The 27,258-nt window shown below is 59.0% G+C and overlaps 1 protein-coding gene across 1 annotated transcript; it reads left to right on the top strand.

Moving 5' to 3' along the window:
• The first annotated feature begins 563 nt into the window (after positions 1 to 563).
• Positions 564 to 25,386, top strand: PIAS4 (protein inhibitor of activated STAT 4). The gene is made up of 11 exons (XM_043911958.1): positions 564 to 1,077; positions 5,786 to 6,212; positions 16,539 to 16,623; positions 17,231 to 17,272; positions 17,666 to 17,756; positions 17,864 to 17,992; positions 18,098 to 18,203; positions 20,267 to 20,340; positions 20,429 to 20,589; positions 23,169 to 23,299; positions 23,602 to 25,386. The coding sequence occupies exons 1-11, from the start codon at positions 1,051 to 1,053 to the stop codon at positions 23,868 to 23,870; spliced, it is 1,542 nt and encodes a 513-aa protein (XP_043767893.1). The 5' UTR covers positions 564 to 1,050; the 3' UTR covers positions 23,871 to 25,386.
• The last annotated feature ends 1,872 nt before the right edge of the window (positions 25,387 to 27,258 follow it).

Here is a 27,258-nt window from a genome sequence, read left to right as displayed (position 1 = left end):
CTAGGGAAGTTCTCACATCCTTAAAAAGAAAAAAGAAAAAAAAAAAAACTATAAGATAAGTAAAACAAAACCCTGCAGAGTCAGAGTTCTGGTGAGGCGAGGGAAGTCTCTTATACAATTACAAAGTTGTATACCCTCTTAAATTTTAGTATTTTCTTCACTATGGATATTTTTGCATTTTTATATAAAAATCGGTAACTTGATAACTGAGTCATTTGTGGCGCTTCATTTTCTCAAGGGATGGGCCCCCAAATACGTTTTTATCCTCTTGCTTTCTTTGACACAAGAAAGTTTGGGCTTACCAGCTCACGGGCACTGGGGAGCCACGGAGAGCTCTAAAGCTGGTAAGTTTCCGATTAGCGCAGATTCCAAAGGTTTACCGTGGGTGGAGAGGCGGAACTCGCGGGGCGGGAGTGGTGGTGGTGGGGTGGTCACCTGCACCGCGGTAATTGGGTATGGGGTACAACATTTCTCTGCCGGCGGCGCACCAAGGGGGTGAGGCGCCCGCGCCTTCTCAGCCACCCCAGGACCCGGATGTACAGCGCGCGGGGCTCCCGGCCCGCTGAGAATGAACTGCGATGCGCTCCAAGGCGCCTCACTGCACGCACTGGAGGCCGCCGCGCGGGCCAACCATTTCCTCCTCCCAGGCAGCTAGGCGTCCGGTCACACACCTGGAGGCTGCCTCGCGCAGGGGACCGCGACACCTGGCTGCATTGTTGTCGCCTCAACTGTCTACTCCTTCCTCAGACAGGACCCAGCACCCGCCCCAACGTGTTCCGGCCTTGTACCCCTTTAAGAAACCAGACCGGCCAGGGGTGGGCGTGGTCGCCGTGAGTGAAACGGGAGGGGGTGCGTAGTCGGGCAGCCTTGATTGGCCCGAGGCCCGGGCGGTGGCCGCGCGCGCTTGCGCAGTGCGCGATCGCGCGCGCCAGAGGGGAGGAGGGCGTGAGGGTGATAATTGGCCGCGGCAGGGGCCCCGCCCGCGAGTGGAGGGCGATCACGTGACGCGACGGCTGGGGGCTCCCGGCGCGGGGGACGCTGGTGGCCAAGATGGCGGCGGAACTGGTGGAGGCCAAAGTGAGTGAGCGGTGGCGGCGCCGGCCAGGGCGGGTGGGGGTCGGGGGCCCGGCGGCAGGCCGAGGTCTGTGCCTTCCGCTTGGGGCCCCACGGCGCGGCCCGCCTGCGGCTCGGCGTCCTGCCCCCTCGCCCGCCCCTGGCCCGGGGGCTCCGATTGCGGGCGGGGCGCGAGGAGGCCGGGGGCGGGGCCCCCAAAACCTCACCCCAGTCTCCGCGCAGGGGGTTCGGCCCCCCAAGCGTGAGGTTGGGTCCTCCCCTCTCCAACCCAAGCGACTAGGGTCCAGATCGCGCTGAACACGGGCACAGGGCCGTGCCTCCAGCTTGAGGCACATTCCCCCCGGACAGCATGACGGGCTGGGCTGCTCGTCCCTTCCTCGAGGTCGGCGCTCTTTGGCTTGGGGGAGTGTCTGCCTCTCACCGCTTCCCATGGTATAGTGGGCTGGCATCTGGGTCTCAAGTCTCCTTGCCCAGCTGATCAGGCTGCGCTTGGCGGCTCTCTGCTCGGAAGGGTCCTCTGATTTTTCTGGACCACTTCCACCATCCTGGGTGATGAGCTGGGGATCCTGAACCGCCCCCAAACACAGAGTGTCTCTTGGGGGTCTGTACCCCAGGCTGAGGTTTAGAGCCCTTATTCAGCTCCCGCTCTGGTCCCAGAGCCCCGCCCCCCTCCTGACACCCTTCTCACCCCGGAGTGGGCGCGGTGTTAACTGAGCTTGCCTTCCCGGGTGTGATGGAGCCTTGGTCCTGGTGTCGGTTCCTTCCTAACTCTTTTCTCTCAGTCATAGGTCCTGGGCTTTGCGTACCTTCTCACTCTTTCCCCTCCCGACAGCATTTGTGCAGCTTTGAACTCTGCTCCTGCGAGCCCTAGACTCCACACTCGCAGGATCAGACCCTATTTCCAACCCCAGCTGGTTCCCTTATACTCACCCCATCACGAGTCTACTGCTCAGACCACACTCTCCACACAGCCCCTCTTTAGATCTGTTTAGACACCCCGACTCTGGCGTCTGAGGCCCCACTCCTTTTGCGGGTCTCTTATGTTGACCCTTGGAGTGTACCCAGTTGGGTTCCCAGCCTGTCTCCCCTGTATTGCTGTCTGGGGTCCGCATTCTACATCCCAAAGATGTCACCTCCTTCTTGCTTGAGGCCCCTTTTAACCGTCTTGGGACTAAGCTGGGAACATCCGTCTCCCAGGGAGGTATCTACTGTCAGATGCCCCTGCGAGATGAGGCTCCAGAACTCTTGCCCCTGACTAGGCTGGGGTTCTTGCCTGAGAAGTTTATTCAAGGCCGCTCATCTTTCGGAGTTGGGGGACGGGACCTAGCAAGACTGAGGCCCCGCCCCCTCCCCGGCTGATCTCCCCTCCCCGGGGTCCTGACCTGTAAATGTTTTCTCTCTCTCGCTCCTCCCTCTCAGTCCGTCTCCCTTCCCTTCCCACGGGGATCTGAAATACAGCCCTCACGGTTCTGTGATTATCGGGTATTACCCTCCCCTCACCCCTGAGCGCCCTCCGCCTATACCTGCATCACACACGCAGCCATCGCGCTCTGTTTTGAGAAATTGAGACTTGCCCTAGAGACGCAGGGGTCTGAACCCTGCCAGCCCAAGGTGGAAGCCTGTGGCCTGAAGTCCCCTGGAGCCCTGAAATTTAACCTCCTCAGGGCACTGTGGGCCTGTGGCTCTAGACGCAGGCCGGCCATTCCAGCCAGAGAGTAGGGTCTGAACTATTATACCATCTAGGGCCTTGAAACATGATCTGATGAACTCTACTTGACCCTTCCATGACTGGGGCCCCCTCCCCAATTAGATCAGGTTGACCCTTTTTCAAGTTCTCTAAACCATGAGCCTCTGTCCTAGGGGGTCTCAGGACTGCCACCCAGCCTGCTCTGATCCTCTGGAACCTTCCTACTTCTTCAGTGCCCTGCTGTCCCCGTGGAGTGCTTTGCATGTCATTGAAATGACTCCCTCTTTCAGGCACTTTCTTAAACCTTTCATAGTGATAACCAGAGACTTATCTTCTGGGATGCAAAATGGGCTGATCTGAGAGGAGAGCAAGGGGGGCTTATTCATACACTTGGAAATCTGAGACTCTTCACCTGAGGCCCCTGAGAGGGGTTGGGGGGAGGGGCTGGGCTGGGCACTCCCCTAGAGGGTGTGTAGCTATATGCGCTGAGTTCTGAGTTCCTGCAGTGAGGAGCCCCTGTTCAGTTGAGCGAGGCTGTTGTATCCAGGCCGCTGTTTCTCCTCGCGGCTCCTAAGGGGCCCAGAGTTGAGGCTCTGGAAGCCGTTGGGGCCTGGTGCTGTTTATAAACACAGATCTGAGGGGCAGGCGGTTCAGGATAAAGCCAGGCAGGAAGTGATCTGTGTAGCGCTTGGGGCTTCTTCCTGAATGTTTGCGCCCTGCTCATTCCGCCGCCCCCCCCCCACCCAGTGTCAAGGGCAGGCTCCTGGGTAGTGGCAGCTGCTGAGAAATCCGAGTCCTGAACATATGGCAGCTCAAGAGGTGTGCCCCAGGCTGCGCGTGCACACGCAGCTTCCGGATGTCCCCAACCTGGTAGAAGGGGCAGGTGGGGGCAGCGGCTCCCCAGGGCGGGGTGCCCTGTTGTGGTCAGACTCTTAAAGGCCAGGCCCACCTGCTTCGGGCTCAGTGGCTGGCGGTCAGCTCTTCCACATGACTTCGCCTCTCCTCCTGAGTGCCTTGGGCCTCTTCCAGAAGAAACATCTTGTCTGCAAGCCTTTCTCCTCTGTTCAAGGTAGAAAGTCATGCTGAAGGAAGCAAAGCCTCTTTGATTGCAGAGTTTTTGGACTCTGTGGGGGCCTGCAGACCGCTGGGTTCCCCACCCAGGGGGCATGCTGGGGAGTGAGGGGCTCCTCGGCAGCTGGAGATAGACAGCCTCAGGAGTCCAGATACTGCCAACTCTGCTGTGGACACATGGGGAGGCCTGGCACCAGCTGCTTCCCTCTTGGAGCCTCAGTTTTCTCACCTGTATAGTGGGTGCTAGTCCCGGTGAGATGAGTGAGTGCGAAGGCCGGCGAGCTTGGCATGGGTGGGTGCGCCCCATATTCAGCATGGGAGGAGGAAGAAGATCCTGCAGCAGCAAAAGGCTCCCCCTTCAAGGCTTTGCAGGCAGGACTGGGTCCCCCTCATGATTGTGAGGCTGACAGGGACCCAGGCTGCTCTGGGAACCTGGGGCAGAGCCTGCCTTTGAGCTTCAGGCTCCTGAGTCCTGGGGCCACCGTCATACATGGCACATCTCACTCTTTGATAGCCAGGAAGCACCAGCGCCTTCTGGCTTTGAGGCCACTGCTGTAAACAGCCTCTCAGGGGTCCTGCCCACCTCAGACCGCCAGACTTTTTCTAGTTGCTTTTAAGTGATTTCTTGATTTCTTTGGCTGCTGTCCTGCCCCCGGCTTGCCAGCTTTCCATGTCCACACTTGTCGCCTGTACTTTTTCTTTTTTCCATTCCCCCTGGAAATTTCTCTCTCCCACCACGTTTCATTTATCACAGGCCAGCTTCAGGGCTCGGCACAGGTGGCCCCCAAACCTGGCTGGCCCATCCTTCTGCTTATGGAGCATATTAGGGTGTCCACAGTATCATGGAGGGCAGGCCACTGCTGGTCAGTCCCACAGAAAGCATCAGGGTCCACTGTGCTCTTGTTTTGATCTGATTTCGTTGGAGGGACACTACCAGGCGATAATCACCAGACCTCAGTCATCACTTTGCTACAGCTCAGTTGCAACCTCTGACTGTTGGGTCCCTGTGCTTCTCTTTTGGGGGGGATCTTGCTCCTAGGGGTCACTTGCTGATGTCTGTTGGATGTTTGTGGTGGTCACGACTTGGATTTGGGGGGCTCCTGGCATCAAGTGGGTGGGGCCAGGGATGCTGCTCCACACCCCACCATGCCTAGGACAGCCACACCCCAGAGAACGATCCAGCCCCGAGGACCACAGTGCCAAGGGGAGGACATCTGCCGGGGTGACCTGCAGATTCTTTGATGGCCTCAGCAGTGCTCGGCTGAAATAAGCCAGTGCAGGGGCAGCCTGGTAGGGAGGAGCCACCCCGGTTCAGAATCAGGTTTGGATCTTGTAACTTGTACCCAGCCTGGCAGGGGTATTTGAAGGACCAGAATTAAGTACGTAATCACTCACCCAGCTCAGTCCCCAGCAGATGAGTTGTACTGAGTGAGTGGTAGCTACGCCCTCTGGACTGAAGGGAAGATGTGTTTGTGGCCGATGTTGCTGACGTTGGTTGAGTACTCATTCTGCTTCTGTACGTCATCTTCTCTGGCCCGTTGCACATGCCATCGTCCCTGATGAAGAGAGGCCATCGGTATTGCCAGCTAAGGAGTGGCTGAGACTGTTGACCAGGAAGCAAGATTCCCAGCTCCTGCCCTGGGACTGCTTTCAGACTTGAAGATGGGGAAAGAGAACCTAAAACAGAAGCACCTGTGGTGTGGTGGCAGGGTGGGGGTGGGGGGCAGTCAGAGAAGATTTTGCTGCATTGGTGCTGAGAAAGTCTGGAGGAGGGGAGCAGGGCTGAGCTGGGACGGGGCCTCACAGGGGAGGGTGAGGGCAGGCATGGAGGTGGGACCGAACCCAGGTGAGGGGGCTCAGTCTTCCCTGCCACCCTCCCAGTTGGCCTGGGTGGCCCCTTACCCTGGCAGCATCTCCCTCTGAGCGTGTGTGTCTGTGGTTGCTCTTCCCCAGAACATGGTGATGAGTTTCCGAGTCTCCGACCTTCAGATGCTCCTGGGTTTTGTCGGCCGGAGTAAGAGCGGACTTAAACACGAACTTGTCACGCGGGCCCTCCAGCTGGTCCAGTTTGACTGTAGCCCCGAGCTGTTCAAGAAAATTAAGGAGCTCTACGAGACGCGCTATGCCAAGAAGAGCTCAGAGCCTGTACCCCAACCCCACCGGCCCCTGGACCCTCTGACCATGCACTCCACCTATGAGCGGGCCAGCTCGGTACCCAGGACTCCCCTCACTGGCCCCAACATTGACTACCCCGTGCTCTACGGGAAGTACTTAAATGGACTTGGACGGTTGCCTGCCAAGACCCTCAAGCCAGAAGTGCGCCTGGTGAAGCTGCCCTTCTTCAACATGTTGGATGAGTTGCTGAAGCCGACGGAGCTGGGTGAGTCCCCGCCCCCCCCAGGGTGGCCCCACCTCCCAGTTCTCCCAGCGCCCAAGGCCCACCACATGGCCAACCAGGAGCATTTTCTGGGGGGGCATCAAGAGCCAAGGGGCTGCGTGCGGGGGACTCGCCCCTCCCAGAAGGCACAGGGACCCACTGTTGGGTCCTTGAATTAGTAAGCTATAGCTGTGTAACAAGTTATCCTAGATGCCAACAGCTTGGAGTAGCTGACACTTCAGTTTCTGAAGGTCACAACTGGGGAGTGGCCTAGCTGGGTTGTTCTCACTTGGGGTCGCTCGGGGTCATGGTCCAGCTGTTGCCAGGGGCTGCCTAATCTGAAGGCTCGACTGGGGCAGGGGTGGCATGCTTATTCATGGGACCGAGACACCAACTGTTGGCTAGAGACACCAGCTCTTGCCACATGGGCCTCTGCGGGCTAATTGAGTGTTCTCCCAGCGTGGTGTGGAGTGGTGGCTTGTCCCCCCCCCCCCCCCCCCCGCCCCGTGATGGATCAGGGGGAGGGGGCTGCAGAAAGGGAGAGAGAAAGTGAACGTGGTCACATGTGTGAGCATGTGACCCCACTGGAAGCCAAGGGCTCCCCTGCAACCTCAGCTTGGAAGTAGCATGTTTTTGCTTTGGCCGTATCCCACTGGTCACAGGGACCAATTCTGCTGCACTGTGGGCAGGGCCTTTGCCAGGCTGGACCACTGGGAGGCAGGGATCACTGGGGGCCACCTGGAGGGGTGGCCACTCTGCTCTTACTCCTGGTGGCAAAGGAGCTGGAGTTTTGATCTGAGGTTCAACCTGATTGCCCCACCATCCCCGCCCCCTAGCAGAAGGCTGTTTCCTAGTAGGCAGTCTGTGGGAGTGACCCTGGTCAGCAGGATCAGGCCTATCCACACAGGCGGGCCATCAGTGTGTGGGTAGGTGTGTCTGCAAGAGGCAGGTGCAGCCACAGGTGGAGGAGATGATGTCGCGGACCTTGTTCTCGTTTCTCTATCCCTTCTGTTGACTGAGGACCCGCTGTGTGTCAGGCCTATAGGGTGGCACGTGAGTAGGCCCCCACTGCTTCCATGCAGCTGGATGACTGGGCTGGGAGTGGGTGTCAGCCTAGACTCAGTCTCAGAAGCTGCCCTGAGCCCCCCACCCCTGAGCCACAGCTTCCTGGGCCTCCAAGGCTCCAGAGAGCGAGTAGAATGCAATGGGGTGCTTGTAGTCCCTCCAGTTTTCCCAGGTCCCTGAGTGTTCCTATTCACCCACACACTCCTCTTCCCCCTCACACACACACTCAGTCTCAGCGTATCTCTGACCACCTGCAGGGTGGGGGATGCAGACAGAGCCCGCCACGCTTGTAGAGGCCCCCTGCTAGCACCCTTTGTTTGAGGCCTCCAGGTACCCCAGCCTAACCTGGTGCTGTGTGTCCTGAAGCCCAACATGGTGGGCCCGGGTCACGAGTCAGTCCCAGCACCCTGTGCCAGAGGTCGTGGCCGCTCCACGCCCCCGCCCACCATGCCCCTGGCCACGTGTTCCAATCCCTCTCAGCCCTGCTGACCCAGCGCCCTGCCTTGCTCGGCAGGGGCCCCCTCTCTGCCCACAGGCTTTAACTCCAGCCCCCAGCTGCTGGCTCTTCTGTCCTGCCCTGGTTGGGAGCGGGAGGGGAGGAGAGGACTGGCAGCTACCTCGCTCCTTTTCCCTGCCACCTTTGGACTTAGGGAGGGTGGGGTCGCATCAGAGGTAAAGGAAGGTGCCATGGATGGGTGGTCCTGGGGTCTGAGGCCCGCACTGCAGCCCAGGGCTGTGTCCTCCACTGCCTTCTGTCTGACATCAGGAGGTGTTTCTCGCCAACCCCTGCGTGGGGGCAGGTTGGCCCAGCAGCACCTGTCATGGGATTGTTGTGACAGCTCTGGGGACCCAAGGCCTTTCCCTGAGTTTCTCTGTCTCTGCTACCCCCGCCCTGGCCTCTCTTGATGTCAGGACTCATTCCCCAACACCCCCCAGCACAATCCCTATAGACTGGGACCTCAGCCCTGGCTGTGGCTGTTCTGAAGACTGAGCTGACAATTCAGACTCTTTCCTGAGGACTCAATCACCATCTTTGCAACAGGGAGGCTGGGTTTTTAAAGGGAGGCTGCGTGGCGGGCTCGGCACTCAGCAGGGGCCAGGACCAGGACTGGAGGTGACTTTGAACTTGGGGCGGCAGCCTCCCTCCCTGGCCTGGACTGTGGGCTTCCTTCCTGCACGCAAATGTGCAGTCACTCCCGGCCCACAATGCATCACTTTGCCCTGAGCCCCCGGGGACCCCGGTCACCTGATCTCCGGGAGAGTCTGCTCCCCTGTCTGCACCAGGAATCACTCGGCTCTGCTCAGAACAAAGAGGCCGACCCCACCCTGCCTGTGCTCCCACCCATTCCCCTGCCCCTCCCCCAGGATGCACCCTGCTCCCGAGTCTCCAGGACCCCCAAGGGCTGCCCGCGGTCCTAAGGGGAGGCATGATTGAGTGAGCACATACACCGGCCCTGAGCCAGCTGGTCCCCTCTGCTCTGGGACCAGCCATTCTGGGTGCCTCCCCACAGTGCCTTCTATGGCTGGCACAGCCCAGGAGCCCCCTCAGGAGGCTCAAGCCAGCTTCCCCTTCTCCCGCACCCCAGGTTCTGACCTGCCACCTGAAAGGAGACCCAAACAGTCTGGTTCTGTTTGCCAGATCAGCCACCGGCCTGCTCTGGGATGGAGCCCGCGCCTGGCGGACAGGAGACATAAATCACGCACAGAGGAATGTTCGGGTTGGGGGAGGGGAGGGGAATAATGGAGCCACAGACCCGGAGCTGGAAGGACCTTAGGAGGCAGATGATCCACTCCACAGGGGTGGGGATGGCTTCCAGAAAGGTCAGGAGACTAGCCCAAGGTCACACAGCATCCTGAGGAGGGGTCCCTGGAGCCCTGTGCTCAGCCAGCTTCCCCACTCAGCCCTCCCTGCGCCACGGCTGCCTTGCTCTCCTGTGGGGAAGCACTGTCTCTGAACCACTCTGGACTCTGGGCCTCATTTCAGGACTGGGAGCCCAGCCGTCAGGGCCAAGCATCCAAGGCAGAGGCGCTTACAGGGGGCTGGGAATGCAGTCTTAGATCCAGTGCTGCTGCTTGGGTCTTAACCCCCTGATGGCCTGAGGGTCCCCCAGGCCTGGCCACTTGGGCTGTTAGTGACCAGAGGCTGACTGGGGAGGGCCAGACCTCAGGGCCACGGTGCGTGGGCGAGAGGAGGTGCTGTCATGAGACATGCTGGCAGAAGGAAGGAGGCACGACCTGGCCCTGCACTGCCCCTCGGCGCTCCCGGCATCCTGTGGGCAGTGCCTTGTGGGGTGGGACCACTCAGGTGGCCCGGCCAGGTGATCGAGCTGCCCCCCCAGGTCTCCTTGTTGCCCCAGGAGGTGGTCGGCTGACTCTGGTGGAGAGCCGCCAGTCTAGCACCCGCCCTATTGGGCAGGGCCCACGTAGGTACCTCATTCAAGGTCTAAGCCCTTTGGCTGGTATTGCCCAACTGACAAGCAAGGCAGCGGGGTCCCTGACTGGCAAGGAATGCTCTGAGCAGCAGTAGGGGTTGTCAGTACCAGGAGCCCTGTACTGTGCATTTGTTGGGAGGTAGCAGTCAGGAAGGCTTCCTGGAGGAGGTCACAATCCCACCCGGACCTGAGGGATAAGTAGTAGTTAAGCTGAACTTAAGCGGGTGGGTGGGTGGGTGTGTTCCAGGCAGAGGCCCAGTGGTGAGAGAGTTTGTGAATGAAGGCCGTTGTGACCAGTGCGCGGTGTGGCGCAGGCCGGGGTCAGGAGAGCGGGCTGGACATAGGTGGGTTGTTGCCTTGGGGGGACCAGCTGGCGTGTCCTGAGGGCTTCCCAGCTTTTCTGGGCTATATTTTACCTCTGTTCTGAGGCAGGAAATACCCCTGAGGTGCAAAGAAGCAGAGGCACCTGCCTGCTGCCCACAGCCTGGTGTGGGACCCACCCCGCCCACAGGCCCTCCGTGGCATTCTTGGCCATTCCATGCCGTGGGAGCCCGGACGGTCACAAGGTGTCCTGTGTCCTGTGTCCCAGCTCCAGGGGCAGGTGGCCTGAGCTCCTGGGCTGCCTGGGCCTCCCCTGTCCGTGGTGGTGGGAGGGTCTCCACCAGCTCTGCAGCACGTGGTTGCCCTGGGGAGCGCCCGGCACGGCCAGTGAAGGGCTCCTCGGGTGGAGGTGGAGGTTTTCCTCACAAGGCCTCCTGCCCACAGGCCTCAGTCCTGCCGGAGCGGGCTCACTTCCATTGCCCATGACCCCCTCAACCTCCCAACTTTCTGCACAGCCCTGGTTTCCACCTGCCCAACACCCGTCCTCCCTCCTGTTTTCTCCACACCGCCACCCCCCCACCCCCCCACCCCGACCCCAGCTGCAGCCAGAGGAAGCTTTTAGACAGCAGGCTGATCCCATTCCTCCTCTACTCCAAGCACTCTCCTGATCTGCTGGCTTGTCTGCCAGATCCCCTCCTTGCCCTCATTTGCTCCCTCTCGCCTGGTCCAACCCTCACCCTCACCCACTCTGCTCCACCTCCAGCACTCCTGGCCAGGTCCTGCCCCGGGGCCTTTGCACATGCTGTTACCAACATGGTCCTCCCTGCCCCACAGCCTAATCTAAAGCTCACCTCCCTTTCTTCCTCATCACTCTCTCATCCTCTTAGGCCTGGGGCTGGCTTGTCCCCATCACATCCACGGGACAGAGGGGGTGCAGGCAGTGTGAGCAAAGGCTTGGAGCTGAGAAGCAACCGCAGGCTGCAGGGCGAACACTGAGCCGCCACTTCTGCATTCATTCCTCTGCTAATCCCACCAGCAGGAAGTGAGGGGTGCTTACTCCAGGTGGAGGAGCTGGGGTTTGAACCAGAGCCCCTAATTGGGGCTTGTTGTACCCACCCGCCTCCCTCCACTGTGAGCCCCCTGCTCTGCTCCCAGCCCTGGGCACCTCTTTTACCTCCTCTGGGACTGCCCGCACCATCCGTTAACCACTGGGGCCAGGCCTTGGCCGGGAGGAGGGGCCTTGGGAGCCCAGGGGCAGAGGCCTGCCAGCCGAAGATGGAAGTGGGAGGAAGACCAGTCATAGCCAATTGAACTACATCTATGTGTGTGTGTGTATGTATGTATTTATTTATCTGGCTGTGCCAAGTCTTGGGGCTTCTCTGGTAGCTCAGACAGTAAAGAATCTGCAATGCAGGAGACCAGGATTTGATCCCTGAGTTGGGAAGATCTCCTGGAGAAGGGAATGACAGCCCACTCCAGTATTCTGGCCTGGGAAAGTCCAGGGATACAGCACAAGGGATCTTTAGTTGCAGTATGTGGGATCTAGTTCTCCGACTGGGGATCGAACTCTGGTTCCCTGCATTGGGAGCTTAGCCACTGAACCACCAGGGAAGTCCCAGCCGATTGACTTCTTAAAGTCTCTTTCTGTTTAAACTTTTGTAAAAATATGTATTTATCTGCGAAAAGGCAGGTTAATAGCAAAGCAGTCAGGCGCTTGTTCTTGCTCCCTGCTCAGTGGGGCCCCACTGCTGGTTTATCAGTCACCACTACCTCCACCCCCCCCAGTATATGTTGAGTACCTGCTGAGATCATTACATATTCTTTGCTGGCGGTGCTTTGTAGGGCTGCCTTGCCCTCTGTCAGGGTCCCGGGGGAGGTTTCCCTGGTTCACTTGGTCCGCCTGCTGTGGACCCTGGGGCAGGGTTTTCCCTTTAGTCCCGGAGAGGCTCTGAGGCCTGTGGGTGTGCTTGGGGCTGGGAGGGCGTGTACCTCCTCCCAGCCCCCACACCACCTGGCAGGGCCTCCCCCACCCCGCGGCGGAGTGTCCACAGTGAACCAAAGACATGGGGAAATGGTGCTAATTCTCAGGACAGAGAGGTTTTGGAGAAAAAGGAAGCCGGGAGGGAGGTGGGGGTTGCCGGAGCTGTTGGTGGGCTGGGGTGGGGTGGGAGTTGCAGTTTTTAAATAAAGCCACTCGGGAAGGCTTTCGTCCCAGTGGCATTTGCACAGACTTAAAAGACATCAGAGCTGTGTAGATCGTCGGGGGAGGAGTGTTCTGGAAGAGGGGATGACACGCGCACAGAGGCCCCGAGGCGAGGCGGGATGTTCTTGGCAGGTGGCGAGCAGGAGGAGGCAGCCAGGGTGGCTGCGGTGGAATCAGGGCCATCAGGGCTGGGGGCAGGGCCCTGCCCCCATCACTCCCCCTGACCCCTGAGCTTGGGGGAGCCAGGAGGGGTCTGCACATTGATCAGATGAGCCCTGATGGTGAAGGGGCACCTTTGGAAGCCTGCGCCAATAGAATTGGTCAAGGGGAGCCAAGATTGGAAGTTGGGGCGTGGGTTGGAGGTAGGGGCGAGGGTCGTGGAATCTTGGCCTTGAACAACTGGGAGGGTAAGGCCGCCCCTGGAGGTGGATGGCAAAGGCTTGGGTTTGGGGGACCCCCACCCTCTCCCAGCGGTGCAGCCTGTGCTGTGTCCCAGCTTAGGTGGCAACTGGCCTCCCCTGGCCACTTGGCTCCCTGGAGTAAGAGTCAGCCACTCTGGGCTGATGGCTTTGGAAAGTGCCACCTGCCCCTGCTGCATGGACTCAGGACCCAGCTGTCAGTGACCTTTCTCTCCATTTCTGCTCTGTGGCTGGCGGGTGGGTGGGCCCTTCCCTTGCCTCCCAGGAGATTCTGTGGGTTTGGGGGAGTGTGTTTGACCCCCAACTCAGCCTGGCGGCCCAACTCAGGTGATTTGAGGCTCCTCCCCCCACCCCATAAATAATTGCCCCGGGCTCTTCGGGCAGGTCTGGGCACATCTGCAAGTACCCTGCACAGCCCAGCCCTCCAATTAGGCAGCCTTCTCAGGGGCCCCGCAGGGACTCCGGAGGGACCAGCCCTCCATGCAGACAGGAGCTGGTAGCTTACTGTTCACTGAACGCCAGCTCCGGACCGGCACTGAGCACCCCCAGTAACAGTCCAGTCCTGGTGGTCCCGGGCATAAGGGGCGCCAGGCTTGGGTGGGGACGGAGCTTGGGCTCAGTGAAGCTGGGGTGGGATCCCTCGGCCCCACGAGGTCTGGCTTATGGGCCCCAGCTGCTTTAACATTCAAATTCTGTTTGCTTTTTAAATTTTGGAATTCAGAAGGTTCTGAAGCAGGGGTGGGCTCTTCACCCTGGCCACTCCAGGCAGGTGCTCCAGGCTTTTGCAGTACCGGGCAGAGTGGGGACATGGAGGCAGAAACTGTGTGGCTCGTGAAGCTGAAAATATTTATACTCCAGCTCGTTCTAAGGACAGTCTGCCCACCAGTGTTCTAAAGGGTTTGCCGTAGGAAGAGAGCCGACACCTTGCCTCCCCAGGGCTTGTTGCCAAGGCTGTGGTCGAAGCCAGTTCTGGCGCCCCCTCCCCAGGGGCAGCTGTGGCGCAGACCCCCTCCTCGGGTTTGGTTCTGCACCTGGCAGCCAGAGCTGTACCCTGTTCTGCACCTGCTCTTCCCACTTAAACCATCCTGGGGACTGGTCTCTTGTCGGAGCACAGAGAGCCGCCTGATGGGAGCTCCCGTGTTCACGGAGCTTAGTATTCCTCCACGTAGGGCCACATCACACCGGTGGGCATTTAGGTCCTTAACTGCTGCTCATAAAAACCGTTCCGCATCCCGTCTGACAGTGGTCCTTGGTCTTCTGTATGTGCACCACCTGCAGTGGCTGCTTCTGAGGTGTTAGTCATTTTGGCAGACAGTGCTAGCTTACCCTCCCTAGAGGGTGTCACTCCTAGCCATAGCCTCATCAACTTGTCTGTGGTGTTGGTGTTTTTTGGCCTCACCACACAGCTTGTGGGATCCCAGCTTCTGGATCGGGAATTGAACCCAGGCCCCCCTGCAGTGGAAGTGCAGAGCCGTAACCACTGGACTGCTAGGGAAGTCCCAGCCTCATCAATTTTTATCAAACTTTTCAATCCCTTCCAGTCTGCAGTCAGATGACTTCTCAGTGTAGAGGATTTTTTGTTTGTTTTTTGGTTTTGAGGGGTGGTTTTTTTCCTTTGCTTCTTCAAATGTATGTTTAAGTTGAAGTATGATTGATATACAGCAATCTGGTACAACTTCCTGGTGTAAAGTGACTTCATGTTTTGATGCATCACAGAATGATCACCACTCCTCAGGGTGGTTTTAAATTTTTAAACTTTAAAATCCAGTTTCCATAGAGTGAAATCCACAGATACTTAGCTTGTCATTTGAGTTGTAGCAGAGGCACGTGCTGAGTAACTGCAGTGCCACCAAATACAGAACATTTCCATCACTGCTGAGTTGCCCCACCCCTCCACAGCCCCCAGAGGCCGCCTCCGTTCTGAGCTCTGTCACCGTGGCTTAGCTTTGCCTCTTCAGGAAGGTGGCATAACACACCGCACGTCCATCTCTGCATCTGCCTTCTTTGTTTCAGCTGTACGGCTTCCTGTCTGTCCATGTTGATGAATGGATTACAGCTTTTATAGTATGAAAGTACCACAGCTTGTCCATGTGTTATTCTGTTGCTGGTCACTCGGGTTGCTTCCAGTTCAGAGCTACTCGGAATAGATTAGCCGGGCATTCTTGCACAAGTCTTTTTGTAGACTGACTTCTGCTTATTTGGGAAATACCTTTAACAGCAGGTTGCTGGTTACAGGGCCAGGTATATGTTTTACTTTATTAGCCATTGTCTAACAGTTTCCCTAGGTGGTTGTTCCATGTTACAACCATGTTCCCTGTTACCTCAGCAGAGAGTTCTAGTTGCTCCACATCCTTGGCAGCACTTGGAATGGCTGGTCTTGTCATTTTAGCCATTGTAAGTAGAGGTTTCGTAGGTTTCATCTGTTTGTTTATTTATTGGCCACGCCTTGAGTGGCATGCCAGATCTTAGTGCCCTGACCAGGGACCACACCTGAGCCCGCCCGCAGTGGAAGTGCAGATCCTCAACCAATGGACCACCAGAAAAGTCCCTGTGTAGAGGTTTTTAAACCAACCTTGCATTCCTGGGCCAAATCCCAGGGGGCCTGGCTGTTTGCTCATGTTTTGTTAAAGATATTTCGCACTTATGAGAGATAGTCAACTGTGTTTTTCCTTTCTTGATGCAGTTCTGTCAGGTTTTGGAAGCAGGGTTATGTTGGATTAAAATGTGTCAAGAAGTGTCCTTCCTCCTTTACTTTCTGAAAGAGTTTGTCAGTTTTATTTATGTTCTTGCTGAGAGGCTTGTGGAATCTCAGTTCCCCAACCAAGGATTGAACCCGGGCCCCAGTAATGAAAGCCTGGGGTCATAACCACTAGGCCACCAGGGACTTCTCTGGAAGAGTTTATATGTAGTTCATATGATTTCTTCCTTAAACATCTGATGGAATCGTGAGTTCATTTTTTTTTAACTGGTAAAAAGCTTTTCAAACTTTCTGTATGTTTCGATGCTAGTCTTGATAATCTGTGTTTGGAAGATTTGTTCGTATCCTCTAGACGAATTTATTGGTGTGAAGTTGCAGCCCCTCTCCTGCTTCCCCCCGCCCCCCACCCTGGTCAGAGGCCCCAGGGTCTGTACTGTTGTCCACTCCTTGTTCCTGACAGTTTGTGCTCCCACAGTCTTACTGTCAGTGTAGCTCAGTGTTTATCAAAGAACTTTGGCTTTGTTGGTTTTCTCTGTTGTTGGCTTTCTAGTTCATCGACTTTCATCTTTATCTTTAGTTTCCTTCCTTCTAATGGCTTTGGCTTTGGCTTTTAGTTTGTGCTTTTTTTTCTAGCTTCTTGTGGAGGAAGCATACAGCTTTCATTTTAAAATCCTTTTCATTTTTTTTTTTTGTCTCTTAAACCCATTTCATTTAAAAACACACACATTTATTTTTTTATTGGGCTGTGCCAGGCCTTTGTTGTGAAGTGGCATCTTTAGTTGTACTATGTGAACTCTTCAGTTGCAGCCTGTGGGATCCAGTTGCAGCCTGTGGGATCCCCATGACCAGGGATGGAACCTGGACCCTCTGCATTGGCAGGTGGATTCTCAACCACTGGACCACCAGGGTAGTCCAGTTCTCAGCCCTCTTGAACAGAGGGGCTGTAGAGGCTACTACTCCCCGAGAGGCCCTCAGTGGGGAACATGGGGGATATGAGTGTTCCCTGGACCATAGGCAGTGATGAATGGCCCCAGGAAGGGTCAGGATCCAACCCCCCACCATCCCTAGTGGGCCCCACATCCATCCCACCCGGGTGGGCCCAGTCTGAAGAGGGTCAGGCCTGGAGGGATGATGGTGGTTGACACCCTTGCCAGGGCCCAGGCCTGAGCCTGACTCCACGTTTGTTGTCAGTTCCACAGAATAACGAGAAGCTTCAGGAGAGTCCCTGCATCTTCGCCTTGACCCCCAGACAGGTGGAGCTCATCCGGAATTCCAGGTGTGCTGTGCCTGCCGCCAGGCAGCCCGGGGAGCCTTCACCAGGAAGGGTGGCCCCCACCACATGCTCTTAGCGCCTCTAACCCACAGCCCCAGGTCGGCCAGTTGTCCCCCTTTCACAGGGTCCCGCCTCACTGCTCCCGACATCCAGGATGGGGGCGTTCTCTGTGGGGTGTGGGGCAACATCCTGCCCCCACTCCCTTGAGGCCGGGAGCCCCTCAGTGGTGACCACCTGTGTCCTGTGGGGGCAGGACCACCCTGGGTGAGCAGATGAGGGAGGCAGGCTGGTCCCAGGCTCTGACTCTGCCCCTCGAGGCCTTCAGTTTCCAGCTGGGACAAGTCACCACCAGGGTGGCTTCCCGGTGGGCATAGGGCCCACACCCACTAGCCCTCTTACCATCCACACAGGCCCCCATTCTCCAGAGAGAGATCATTTGCCCAAGTCACCGGCAAGTAGACGGTGGGGGAGAACATTCTAGGTGATGCCCTGAGGCCTTTGGTTGCTGTGGGAGGTCGTGGGTTAGTCCACCTGGCTGTTCCCTGGCGAAGGCTCAGAGTGGCTGCTGGGCACAGGCCTTCTCACTGACCCTCCTCTGCTCCCCACACAGAGAACTGCAGCCGGGGGTCAAGGCCGTGCAGGTTGTCCTAAGGTAAGCCCAGGTGTGCCTGGTCACAGGGGTGGGTGGGGACACGACCCTTGCCCACCTTCCCTTCCGCCATCCTGGATGGCTGAAACCCTGTCTCGCCCCCCCCCCCCCCCCGGGACCCCAGGACCCTCTCAGACTACCTCCGCCCCCACCTGATCCTCCCTTCCTGCTCTCTGGCCTTGTCCGCTGCCCACCCCCCACCCTCAGGCCAGACACTGGGTCCCCAAGGACCTCCCCACACCCATACAGTCTAGCATTGAGATCCCCCTGTCAGGCTAGACCAGACACAGGTCATGTCGTCTCCCCCTAGCTCCCCATCTGTCTTCCCCACCTCTCCCAGTGGGCCCACCCCTGCCCACGGTGCTCGTGACCCCATGGTCCCCATTGTCCTCACAGAATCTGCTATTCAGACACCAGCAGCCCTCAGGAAGACCAGTACCCACCCAACATCGCTGTGAAGGTCAACCACAGCTACTGCTCGGTGCCGGTGAGTGCATGCCCAGCAGCCCGGGTCTGCTGTGGGGGTGGGGCAGAGTGCTGGGGGGCGGGGGCATAGCACCTAGAGGTGGTCGCAGCCGGCACATCTGCCCCCAGGGCTACTACCCCTCAAACAAGCCTGGAGTGGAGCCCAAGAGGCCGTGCCGCCCCATCAACCTTACCCACCTCATGTACCTGTCCTCGGCCACCAACCGCATCACTGTCACCTGGGGCAACTACGGCAAGGTGAGCGGCCTGGACCCGCCTGCCTCTGCCCAACCGCCTCTGCCCAGCCTGCCCTCGCAACCTGGCCCTGACTAAACCGCCCCTTCCCGCCCCGCCACCCCCCAGAGTTATTCCGTGGCCTTGTACTTGGTGCGGCAGCTGACCTCCTCGGAGCTGCTGCAGAGGTTGAAGACCATCGGGGTCAAGCACCCGGAGCTGTGCAAGGCACTGGGTGAGCCCCGGGGCTTTTGGCACTGCTGGGTGGGGCTCCTCTCGGTCCCTGGTGCTGACCCCCAAATTCGTTGGGGCTTGTTCCTGTGGGCGGGCCCTCCATGGAGGAACCTGGACTTCCAGGGTCCAGCTGTCACCCTGGGGTTGGGGTGCTCTGGGAGGTCTCTAAGAGAGTGCAGAAGGAAGTGGGGAGTCAGACCAGGAACCATCAGTGCAGAGGCCCTGAGGAGGGACGAGCCAGAGCTCAGTGAGTGGGCACAGAGAGGCAGGGTGAGGGCCACCCAGGTCCATGGGGTGAGGGGCCTTGGAGGGCTTGTGGGGGAGGGGAGGACCCCTGTGATCAGTGGTCCAGGCAGGTGCTTCTGGGCTGATGTGCAGAGACAGGGTGCGCGGGGTCAGCGCTCAGAGGCTGAAGATGAGGGTCTGACCAGGGATGCTGAGACCATTCAGTTTGGGTTGTTTTTTTCTTTCCAAACCAGTTAAAGGGAATGGGGCTACAGAGAGCGTTAAAAGCCCAGTGACAGCTTAGACGGACAGATGGAACCTTCCTGCGTCCTACCATGGGCTGCTGTGTATGGCAGTGGCTTGGGAGTTCCCTCTCTGGTCACCTGGAGGCCCTGGTGGGCTGGCTTCCCACTCCATCCCCATGCAGATCTGGGCAGCAGGGCCTGGCCACATCCCAGTCTGACCAGTGGAGACATTGAGGCCAGCGTGGCAGAGTTAGGGCTCTGTGACCGCAGGGCCTCAGCCTGGGCACCCCCCCTGCCCCTCCTTACTTTCTTCAAAGGGCCCTTTCTTCAACCCTACCCCCGCCTGCCTGTTTCCCTGTGGGGACAATGGCCAGCTTGACCAGAGGAGGTGGGCTTCTCACATTGGGCTTGGTGTGGGGCTGGACAGGGTCATCCAGGCACTGTGGGCCCCAGGGGGCATAGGCCCAGAGGCCTGGGTTGACTCCTCAGTGAACGGCCAGGAGGAGCAGCAGGGTGGTGTCACGGTGTGTGGGACAGCTGACCGCCACTCGGGCAGCCAGGCTCCCTCTCTGGTCGCAGCGGGGAAGTCCTGTTGTGTGTCTCACCGGAACCCCTCCTGCTGCACACGCCCTCCCTCTGTCATGTGGAAGAGGACAGGGCCTTGCTATGAAGCGTGGTGTGCGCTCGGTCCATTCTCAGCTGCTCTGGGTTTTTCTGAGGGGCCAGGGCCTCGGGATCTATCCTTCGTTAGTACTTCTCAGCCAGAGAGAGGGGCCACAGGGTGGCTGAGAACAGCAGGACACTCCAGGGTGGGGGACAAATTGGCCAGTCGCCCTCAGCCCCGTGTGGGAGGAGGAGGAGGAGGGGGCACAGTCCATGTGTGGAGGAGGGAAGAGCAGAGTGCCCTCCACTGTGTGGGCCTAGGCACAGTCCTGAGCCATCTGGGGTTTGGAGTTCATAGTCTCAGGTTGGTCAGCCAGCTCCCTGCGCCCCCTGCAGGCCCCTCCCCAGGGCTGCAGTGCGCCATTTCCTTCCAGGCTTTTTTTCCCTCTACACCTCGTGTACTTATAGTCAGGTAGCTTTGTGGTTGGCACCCGCCGTCTTCTGATTTGTGAGAGAAGCAGGCTTGGGCGGTGCAAGGGAACTGTCTCATGGGCTCGTTCCTGTGAGCCCCCAGAGGGCTCTCCCGGCCTTGGGGCTTCCCAGCTCTTATAGGCCTTGATTTTTATCAGAAGGAACAGTCACAGCAGGTGACCCTTGTCAGCTCATCTGGGTCTTTCCAGAAAGGGTAGGCTTGTCAGGGGGCCCCCTTGTGTGCGCTCAAGTTGTTGTCAGAAATGAGTGGCCACTGCCCAGGGCTCTTTAGCATTAGCTGCTCCTCATAGTCCCGGGCCCTGGAGCTCAGGCATGTGTCCTATCATTGAGGGAGGCGTGTGTGACGGACTCGCCATGTGAACCCTCTGAAGTGGGGCACTGAGCTGTTAGCTGCTGCCCTCCCGAGCATCTCTTGTGTACTGAGGGAACCCCCTGCTCAGCTCCGGGCCTGCAGGCACCCCTGTCCCTCCTTGCTGACATCAGTCACCCCTTCCCACAGTCAAAGAGAAGCTGCGCCTGGACCCTGACAGCGAGATCGCCACCACGGGCGTGCGGGTCTCCCTTATCTGCCCGGTGAGTCAATGCATGAGGTCACAGGGGCAGCCAGTGGTGGGTGGCGCTGGCTGGGCGGCCGCTCACACCCATCCCTCTGCCCCCGCAGCTGGTGAAGATGCGGCTGTCCGTGCCCTGCCGCGCAGAGACCTGCGCGCACCTGCAGTGCTTCGACGCAGTCTTCTACCTCCAGATGAACGAGAAGAAGCCCACCTGGATGTGCCCGGTGTGTGACAAGCCGGCCCCCTATGACCAGCTCATCATCGATGGGTGAGTCCCGGGGCGTGCGGACCCCTTGCCTCCCAGGGCCTTTGGAAAGAGGAGCGGGGGCCCTGTGACCCCTGAGGCTTCCATGGTCCTTCCTGGTGCCTCTCGTCCCGTGGCAGCTCCGATGGCCCCAGGCTAGAAAGAGAGGCCAATGTCAGCCCTGGAGGATGTCAGGGTCTTTGCTGTCTGCCTGGCGATAGTGTAGCTTCGGTTCAGAAGAGGGGCTCCAGACCCACAAGGTCTTTTGTTGCTCCCCCACGACCTTGCATTTTCTGAGCCTGTTTCTTCCCCTGGGAACCTGCACAGCTTGGGGAGCAGCTTTTCCAGCGGCGCTCAGCAGAGGCTTAGTCGCATCTTTCATGTGGAAGAGTGAGGCAGACACACGTCTCCCCAGCACTCTGCCCAGTTCTGTTGTCCCTTTCCTAGGGGGCAGCAGTGTGTGGTCAGACTGTCCCCTGAGCCTAGCCAGCAGGCCCTCCCCACACTGAAGGGAACATGGGGAAAGAGGCCATTCTCCCCAAAGGAAAACTTCACTCTGGGCTTAAGTTTCCAGAAGCCCAGCACCTGACTGCCAGGCTCCTGCCAGGTGCTGGCCACACCCACTTCTGACCCCAGAACTGGGGCTGGTGGGGGTGGGGACCGCGTGGCTCAGGCAGGAGGGGCCATGGGGAAGCTCTGGACAGCTGACTGCATGATGGCCCCACCCACACCCAATGGTCGAGGTGCAGCTGGGGCCAATGCCGTGAGGAATGGGGTAGCCCTGACCTGCAGTGGCTGCATGTTGACGGTCCTCATCGTCCGACACTCACTACGTTAGATGTCTTGCAAGCCCTCCCTCTCAGCTGCTCAGGGAGGTGGGCCTTGATCATCCCCACCTTACAGATGAGGAGACTGAGTCTCAGGAGGGGCATCCCACAGCCCAGGCCCCTGGCTCCCGGGTGCTAGGCAAGGACTTGAAGAAGCAAGTCCAGTCAGGCCAACTATGAGCCTGGGTCCCCTCCCAGCAGGGGCGGAGCCGCCACTCCCACAGTGTCCAGCCTGGGGTGGGGTGAGGAGGCCCCTGGGGCCGGGCACCAGGCTGGGCCTGAATGGCAGCTCTGTTCCCGGCCTGGCAGCTGTGCAGCCTGGGCCCGCCTCCCCCCACAGCCCTGGAGCAGGTCACTTGGGCCCAAGTGCTGGTAATTCTGACAGCTCTAGGGACTCATAGGCCTAGGGCTGGGTAGTGTGATGGTGTCCCACACAGACTGTGATTCCATCAGCCTGCAGGGCCTGAGTGTAGCCAGGAAGGCTTCTTGGAGGAAGGGTCCTTGAGTCATACAGTTCTTCCTCAATGCTCTGCTGTTTTGTTTCTGGCCCTTAGCTGGGTGATTTAGGGGGCCCCCAAAGAACTCCATCCTTCAGGGAACTCCCCTGTGGGCATGCGGGTTGGGAGGACTGAGCCAGACACAGACACTGTTACTTGTGCTCTGCTTAGAGAAGAGGAGCATAGAGTAGGGCTTTGGAGGATGAGTAGGAGTTTTCCAGGTGTGACGTGCACGGCAGCCAGAACTGTGCTCATACTGTGGTGACCGGGGGTGATGGGGTTTGGAGGGGCCCCTTCAGCCACAGAGGGTGTCCCGGACAAGGCCCCCCTCCTGTGTGATCGTGACGGAGGGGATCAAAGCCACCTGCAGGCAGGTGCGGTGTAGATGTGGAACAAAGGCTGAGGGCTCTGGTGGGTGTGCCCTGCTCCCGGCCCCTACCCAGACCCTTGTAGCTGCTGTAGAGGGTGGGTGCTGGGCCCTCCTCACCCTGAAGGCGGGGAGACAGAGGCCCAGGAGCAGCTGTGGCAGGACCAGAATTCAGGCCTGCCATCACATGGCCTCATGGCCTAGGGGGACTGACTCCCCCACCCTATACCACTGCGCTCCGCCCCCGCTCCCTGTGTCTCCCCAACTGTAAAGTCAGACTTGCTGGCAGTCTATTAGGAGCAGCACCTGGGGCTGTGACTTTCCACAGGTGCCCTCGAGGGTGCTGCTGGCTGACTGCAAGTGACCTGAGCCCCTCCTGCTCCCAGGTGAGCCCAGAGCCTCTCAGGGCCTTTGAGCAGCGTGTGTCTCCTTTCTGAGCCCCAGGTTCCTCATCTGTAAAAACAGGCAGCACAGTGTCAGGATGAGAGGGTGGGGGCCAGGGAGGGGGGCCTTCCTGTGGCTTGCCCAGGCCCCATGCTCCAGAGCAGCTGGAGGGCAGGTCCCGTTCTCTGCCAGTCATCTTGCCATGATGGGGTGGTGACTGACGGGCTCACTATGTGTGGCCCTCGCAGAACCTCAGGCCACCAGGTGTGGCCAGTGCTGTGTACTTAGCCCTGCTGCTGCCTGGCCTGGATCTCCCTGCCTGCAGGGTGAGGCAGGCCCATGGCCCACCTTCTGCAGCAGCTACAAGGGTCTGGGGAGGGGCCAAATGCCCAGACCAGGAGCAAGGCACACACCAGAGCCTCCAGCTTCTCTTCAGCATCATGCCTTGAAGCACTGTTTAGGAGAAGGAGGTGGCTCCTGGGGAGCACAGTGCAACCCTGGAGTCAGCACCCCTCTTCCTACCCCTAGGCTCCTCTCCAAGATCCTGAGTGAGTGCGAAGACGCGGACGAGATTGAGTATTTGGTGGATGGCTCGTGGTGCCCGATTCGCGCCGAGAAGGAGCGCAGCTGCAGCCCCCAGTGCCCCATCCTCGTGCTCGGTGAGGCCACCCACCTCTTCCTGGGGCTTGTCTCCCGCCCCGCCACCTTTTTATCTGAAACACAACTGTCCCAGTGGAGGCAATCCCTCTAGAGAGGGGCATCCGAGGTGGTCTGTGAATGGTCAGAGGCGGTCCAAGTGCCAGCCCCATCCAGAGTGCCAGGGGCCTGCGGGTATCAGGCCCCTTGCCCTGTCCTCCAAAGTGGGCCGCACAGCCAGGCTGCCCCTGCCCCTTCCTGGCCTCGATTCCCCTGCTCTGCAGGCTGGCAGCCCCCTCAAGCATCTGTCCCCTCTCCCCTGCAGGCACCTCGGACGCCAATGGGCTCCTCTCTACCCCCAGCGTCAACGGTGGGGGCGGCAGCGTGCTTGGGAGTGCGGGCAGTGGAGGTGGCCCAGTGGGCAGCGTGGAGAACGGGAAGCCGGGAGCTGATGTGGTGGACCTAACGCTGGACAGCTCGTCATCCTCGGAGGAGGAGGAGGAAGAAGAAGAGGATGAGGAGGACGAGGACGAGGAGGGCCCCCGGCCCAAGCGCCGCTGCCCCTTCCAAAAGGGTCTGGTGTCGGCCTGCTGACTGCTGGCCGCCGCTGCGCCGGCCGGACACGCAACTTTCCTGGTGCTCACCACTTGGAGGGGCACAGGCGGGCCTTGGGCACAGAGGGAGGAGTGATTTTTTTTTTCTTTTCATTGTTGTTCATTTTGTTTTTTCCACCCCTTTCCCTGGCTCCTGGCACCTGTACCTCTGGACTCTCCCATCGGAGGATTAAAAAAAAGGAAAATGACAAAAAAAAAAAAAGTATAAAAAAAGAAAAAGAAAACAAAAAAGCAAACTTAAAAACAAGGCAAACCACCCACACAGCCGCTTCCCCGGCCGGTGTCGGAGCCCAAAGTCGGAGCCGACCCTGGGAAGGGTAGGGGGGAGGCCCAGGATGCCTTGCCCCCCAACGACCATTCCAGCTGGTGCGAGGGACCGGGTGGTGGGAGTTCAGGGAGGACTGGCAGCCGAGTGGCCCTCTCCCTGGCAGCGGTGGCAGCGGTGGCCACAACTCTTGACATTCATCTGTTCCTTTGCTTTCTCTCTCCCTGCTAACTGCTCTCCTGAGAGCCCAGAGCAGGGAGCCTCTTAGCCAAGAAGCCATGGAGTGGGTGGGGGTGGGGTGGGGCCTTGGGGGGGCAGGGGTGGGCAATGGGGGGACGTGGGGGGGCCAGGGAGGGTTTAGCCACAGATGTGTTGTATTTTTTGAAAGTGCAATAACTTGGTATTTTGAAGACTCGGCATGTGGCCAGGCCCCCCCCACCCCACCCCCCCAGCAGGCGGGGGCCCCAGGGCGTGGCACCGTGTGGCGTGGTGGGGGGGTGGGTCTCAGTTTTCTAGCCAGCTACCTCGGTAACTCCAATTCAGGTTAACTTCCCTAGGGAACAGCGCAGGTGTCCATGGACACCGCCTCCTCGGCGGGGTGGGGGCCGCCACTTCGGAGGGGTGGCACGGACCTGCCTGGCCTCTCCATTTGGGGTGGTTCCTCCCCCCTCTTCTTGCTCTTGGGTTTTCCGACGGGTACAAGGCCTGCCTGGCTCCCCCCTCCCCCGGGAGCCTCACTCTGGTCTTCCAACAGGACTGGGCGTCAGCTCCCCGCCCAGCCCCACCGGCCCCCCAGTGGCTCCCAGCCTTGGGGGGTGGTCCAGCGACCACGGGGGTTCCCGCAGCGGCCCCAGATGCCTCCACTGGGTGCCCGACCCCCTGCCCAGCACCCTTGTCCCCTGGAGGCCACACCTGGTTCTCCAAGACTGCCTGTGCCCGCCTTTCTTTTTTGCTTTTATTCTTCCCTGCACCCCTCACCCTCAGACCCCAGAATAATTTTTCTTTGTATGAACAGAACTCTCCTAGTCAGGAAGCAATATCATTTCAGGTCTAGAGAAGAAAGGGACGTAAATCTGGTCGAGGGCAAATTCAGTTTTGCTGTATAAACTCGGTTGTGCAGTTCGGCCCCCCCTCCGTCTGCACCGGCAGCCGAGGGCCGCTGTTTTCTAATATTTGTATTCTAATTTAATTGTTTTTTAAAAACGCAAATAAAAAAGTCAAGGTGAAGCTACCACGGGGTCCGCCTCTCTGTGGGTCGGGGGCCATGGTCAGGAGCAGAGGACAAAGCCAGAAGCCCATCCACGCTCCATGCTCCTTGTGGCGTGCCACAGGACCTGCCGGCTTCAGGAGGCACAGCCTCCAGTCCAGTGGGAGAGGTGCTGCCTTGAGCTTTGAGGTCCAGTGTGTGTCTGCTGGGCCGGGCCAGTTCAGACAGAGCCACCAAAATGCAAGGAGGGTCCCTGCTCGCTCTGAGGGGCCAAGAAGATACATGGCTGATAAGCTCATAGAAAGATACCATCACCAGTCAACGGGAATATGTGCCCCTCATCCCCACTAGGACGGCTAGTCAGCGAGGATTGGGGAGAAGTGAGGCCCTGGAGCAGCCGCGGTGGGAGAGTCCTGGCCAGGGTTGCCATCTGGCCCAGTGGCTCTGCTCAGGTGTCTTCCCACAAGGTAAATGAAAACAGGTTCACATAAACACTGGTACATAAGTGTTCACGTGGTCACAGCAGCATGATTCACAACAGCCAAAAGGTGGTTGGGAAACAACCCAGGTGTCCGTCAACAGATGGACAGACACACCACACACTCCATCCACAGTGGATTATGTGGGTGCTAAGTCACTTCAGTCGTGTCTGACTCTAACCCCATGGACGGTAGCCCGCCAGGCTCCTCTGTCAAGGGACTCCCCAGGCAAGAATACTGGAGTGGGTTGCCACAGTCTCCAGAGAATCCTCCAGACCCAAGAATCAAAACCCACATCTGAGTCTCCTATGCTACAGGCAGATTCTTTACCATTGAGACAGCAGGGAAACCCAGTGGAAAATGATCCGACCTTAAAAAGGAGTGAAGCACTGATACTCGCCACAACGAGGATGAACCTTGAGGACGTGATAGTGAAAGAAGTCAGACACACAAGACCACATAGTATGTGATTCCATTTACATGAAACGTCCAGAACAGGCAGATCCACAGAGACAAGGGTGGGTACGCGGGATGGGAGAGGGGCATATGGAGTGAGTGCTCAAGGGGGGAGGGGTGGTCTTGACTGGGTGGTGAGAATGTCCTGAAACTAGATGGAGGGGACAGTTGCACAGTTCTCTGAACATGACAAGACTTCTTGCAGCATGGGAGGCAGGGGAGCCTGAGTGAAGATGCCCTCCTGGGCGGAGGAGCTGCAGAACCATCGTCCTTCACTGTCCTCATCAGAGGCCTCCAGTCTCCCTCGTGGCTGGCTCAGGTCCCTTTGGGATCTGGCCATGGAACCCCTAACCCCCCACCCCACCCAGCCTGGGTCCACATGAGCACAGATAGGTAAGTGACCTCACCACTGATGGAGGACCCCTGGAGTCGTCCGTCACTCTGCAACCTCCCAGCCAGGGCCTCCCAGGTCATGGTGGCCCCTCCATCACCCCACCCCCACCCCAGCCCTGCTGGCCCCAGTTGAGTCCAGGAGACAGAAGTAGGAAGGACCCTCCCAGGGCCCCGAACCAGAGGAGGGGGCTGCAGCCTCTTGACAGCCCTCTCCCCACTGAGTGGGCCCTGGCCTGACTCCCCCACCATGAAATGTAGGGGGAGCAGTCAGCTCAGATCTTGGAGCATGTCAGCAGGGCCCTCTGGCAGACTTGGGGTTCCCCGGCCAAGGCCATCCCACCCAGGGCCTCCAGAAACCCTGCAGGTGACCAAGGAGCCTGCCCGGCCAGTTCTCCCTGCCCACCCCTGCTCTCACCATCCCTCAGATCCCTTCCTGGTGCCACCCACCCGTGCCGGGGGGGTACAGGTCACCTCCTCTGTAGGGGCCCCCGGGTCTGGCACTGCTGGTGACATCTACCCCTCCCTAGGAGCCCAGAGGCGGGGTCACTGCATCCAGGTCACTGCATCC

This window comes from Cervus elaphus, chromosome 9, assembly GCF_910594005.1.
Source record: "Cervus elaphus chromosome 9, mCerEla1.1, whole genome shotgun sequence".
In the NCBI taxonomy this organism is placed as follows: Eukaryota; Metazoa; Chordata; class Mammalia; order Artiodactyla; family Cervidae; genus Cervus; species Cervus elaphus.
The sequence above is the reverse complement of the archived record's forward strand: the minus strand, read 5'-3'. Positions and strand labels throughout refer to the sequence as shown.

Coding starts and splice junctions, on each gene's coding strand:
- PIAS4 (XM_043911958.1), top strand. CDS start 1,051: ATGGCGGCGGAACTGGTGGAGGCCAAA. Junction 20,341..20,428: donor GGGTCTCCCTTATCTGCCCG/GTGAGTCAATGC, acceptor CTGCCCCCGCAG/CTGGTGAAGATGCGGCTGTC. Junction 20,590..23,168: donor GACCAGCTCATCATCGATGG/GTGAGTCCCGGG, acceptor TCCTACCCCTAG/GCTCCTCTCCAAGATCCTGA.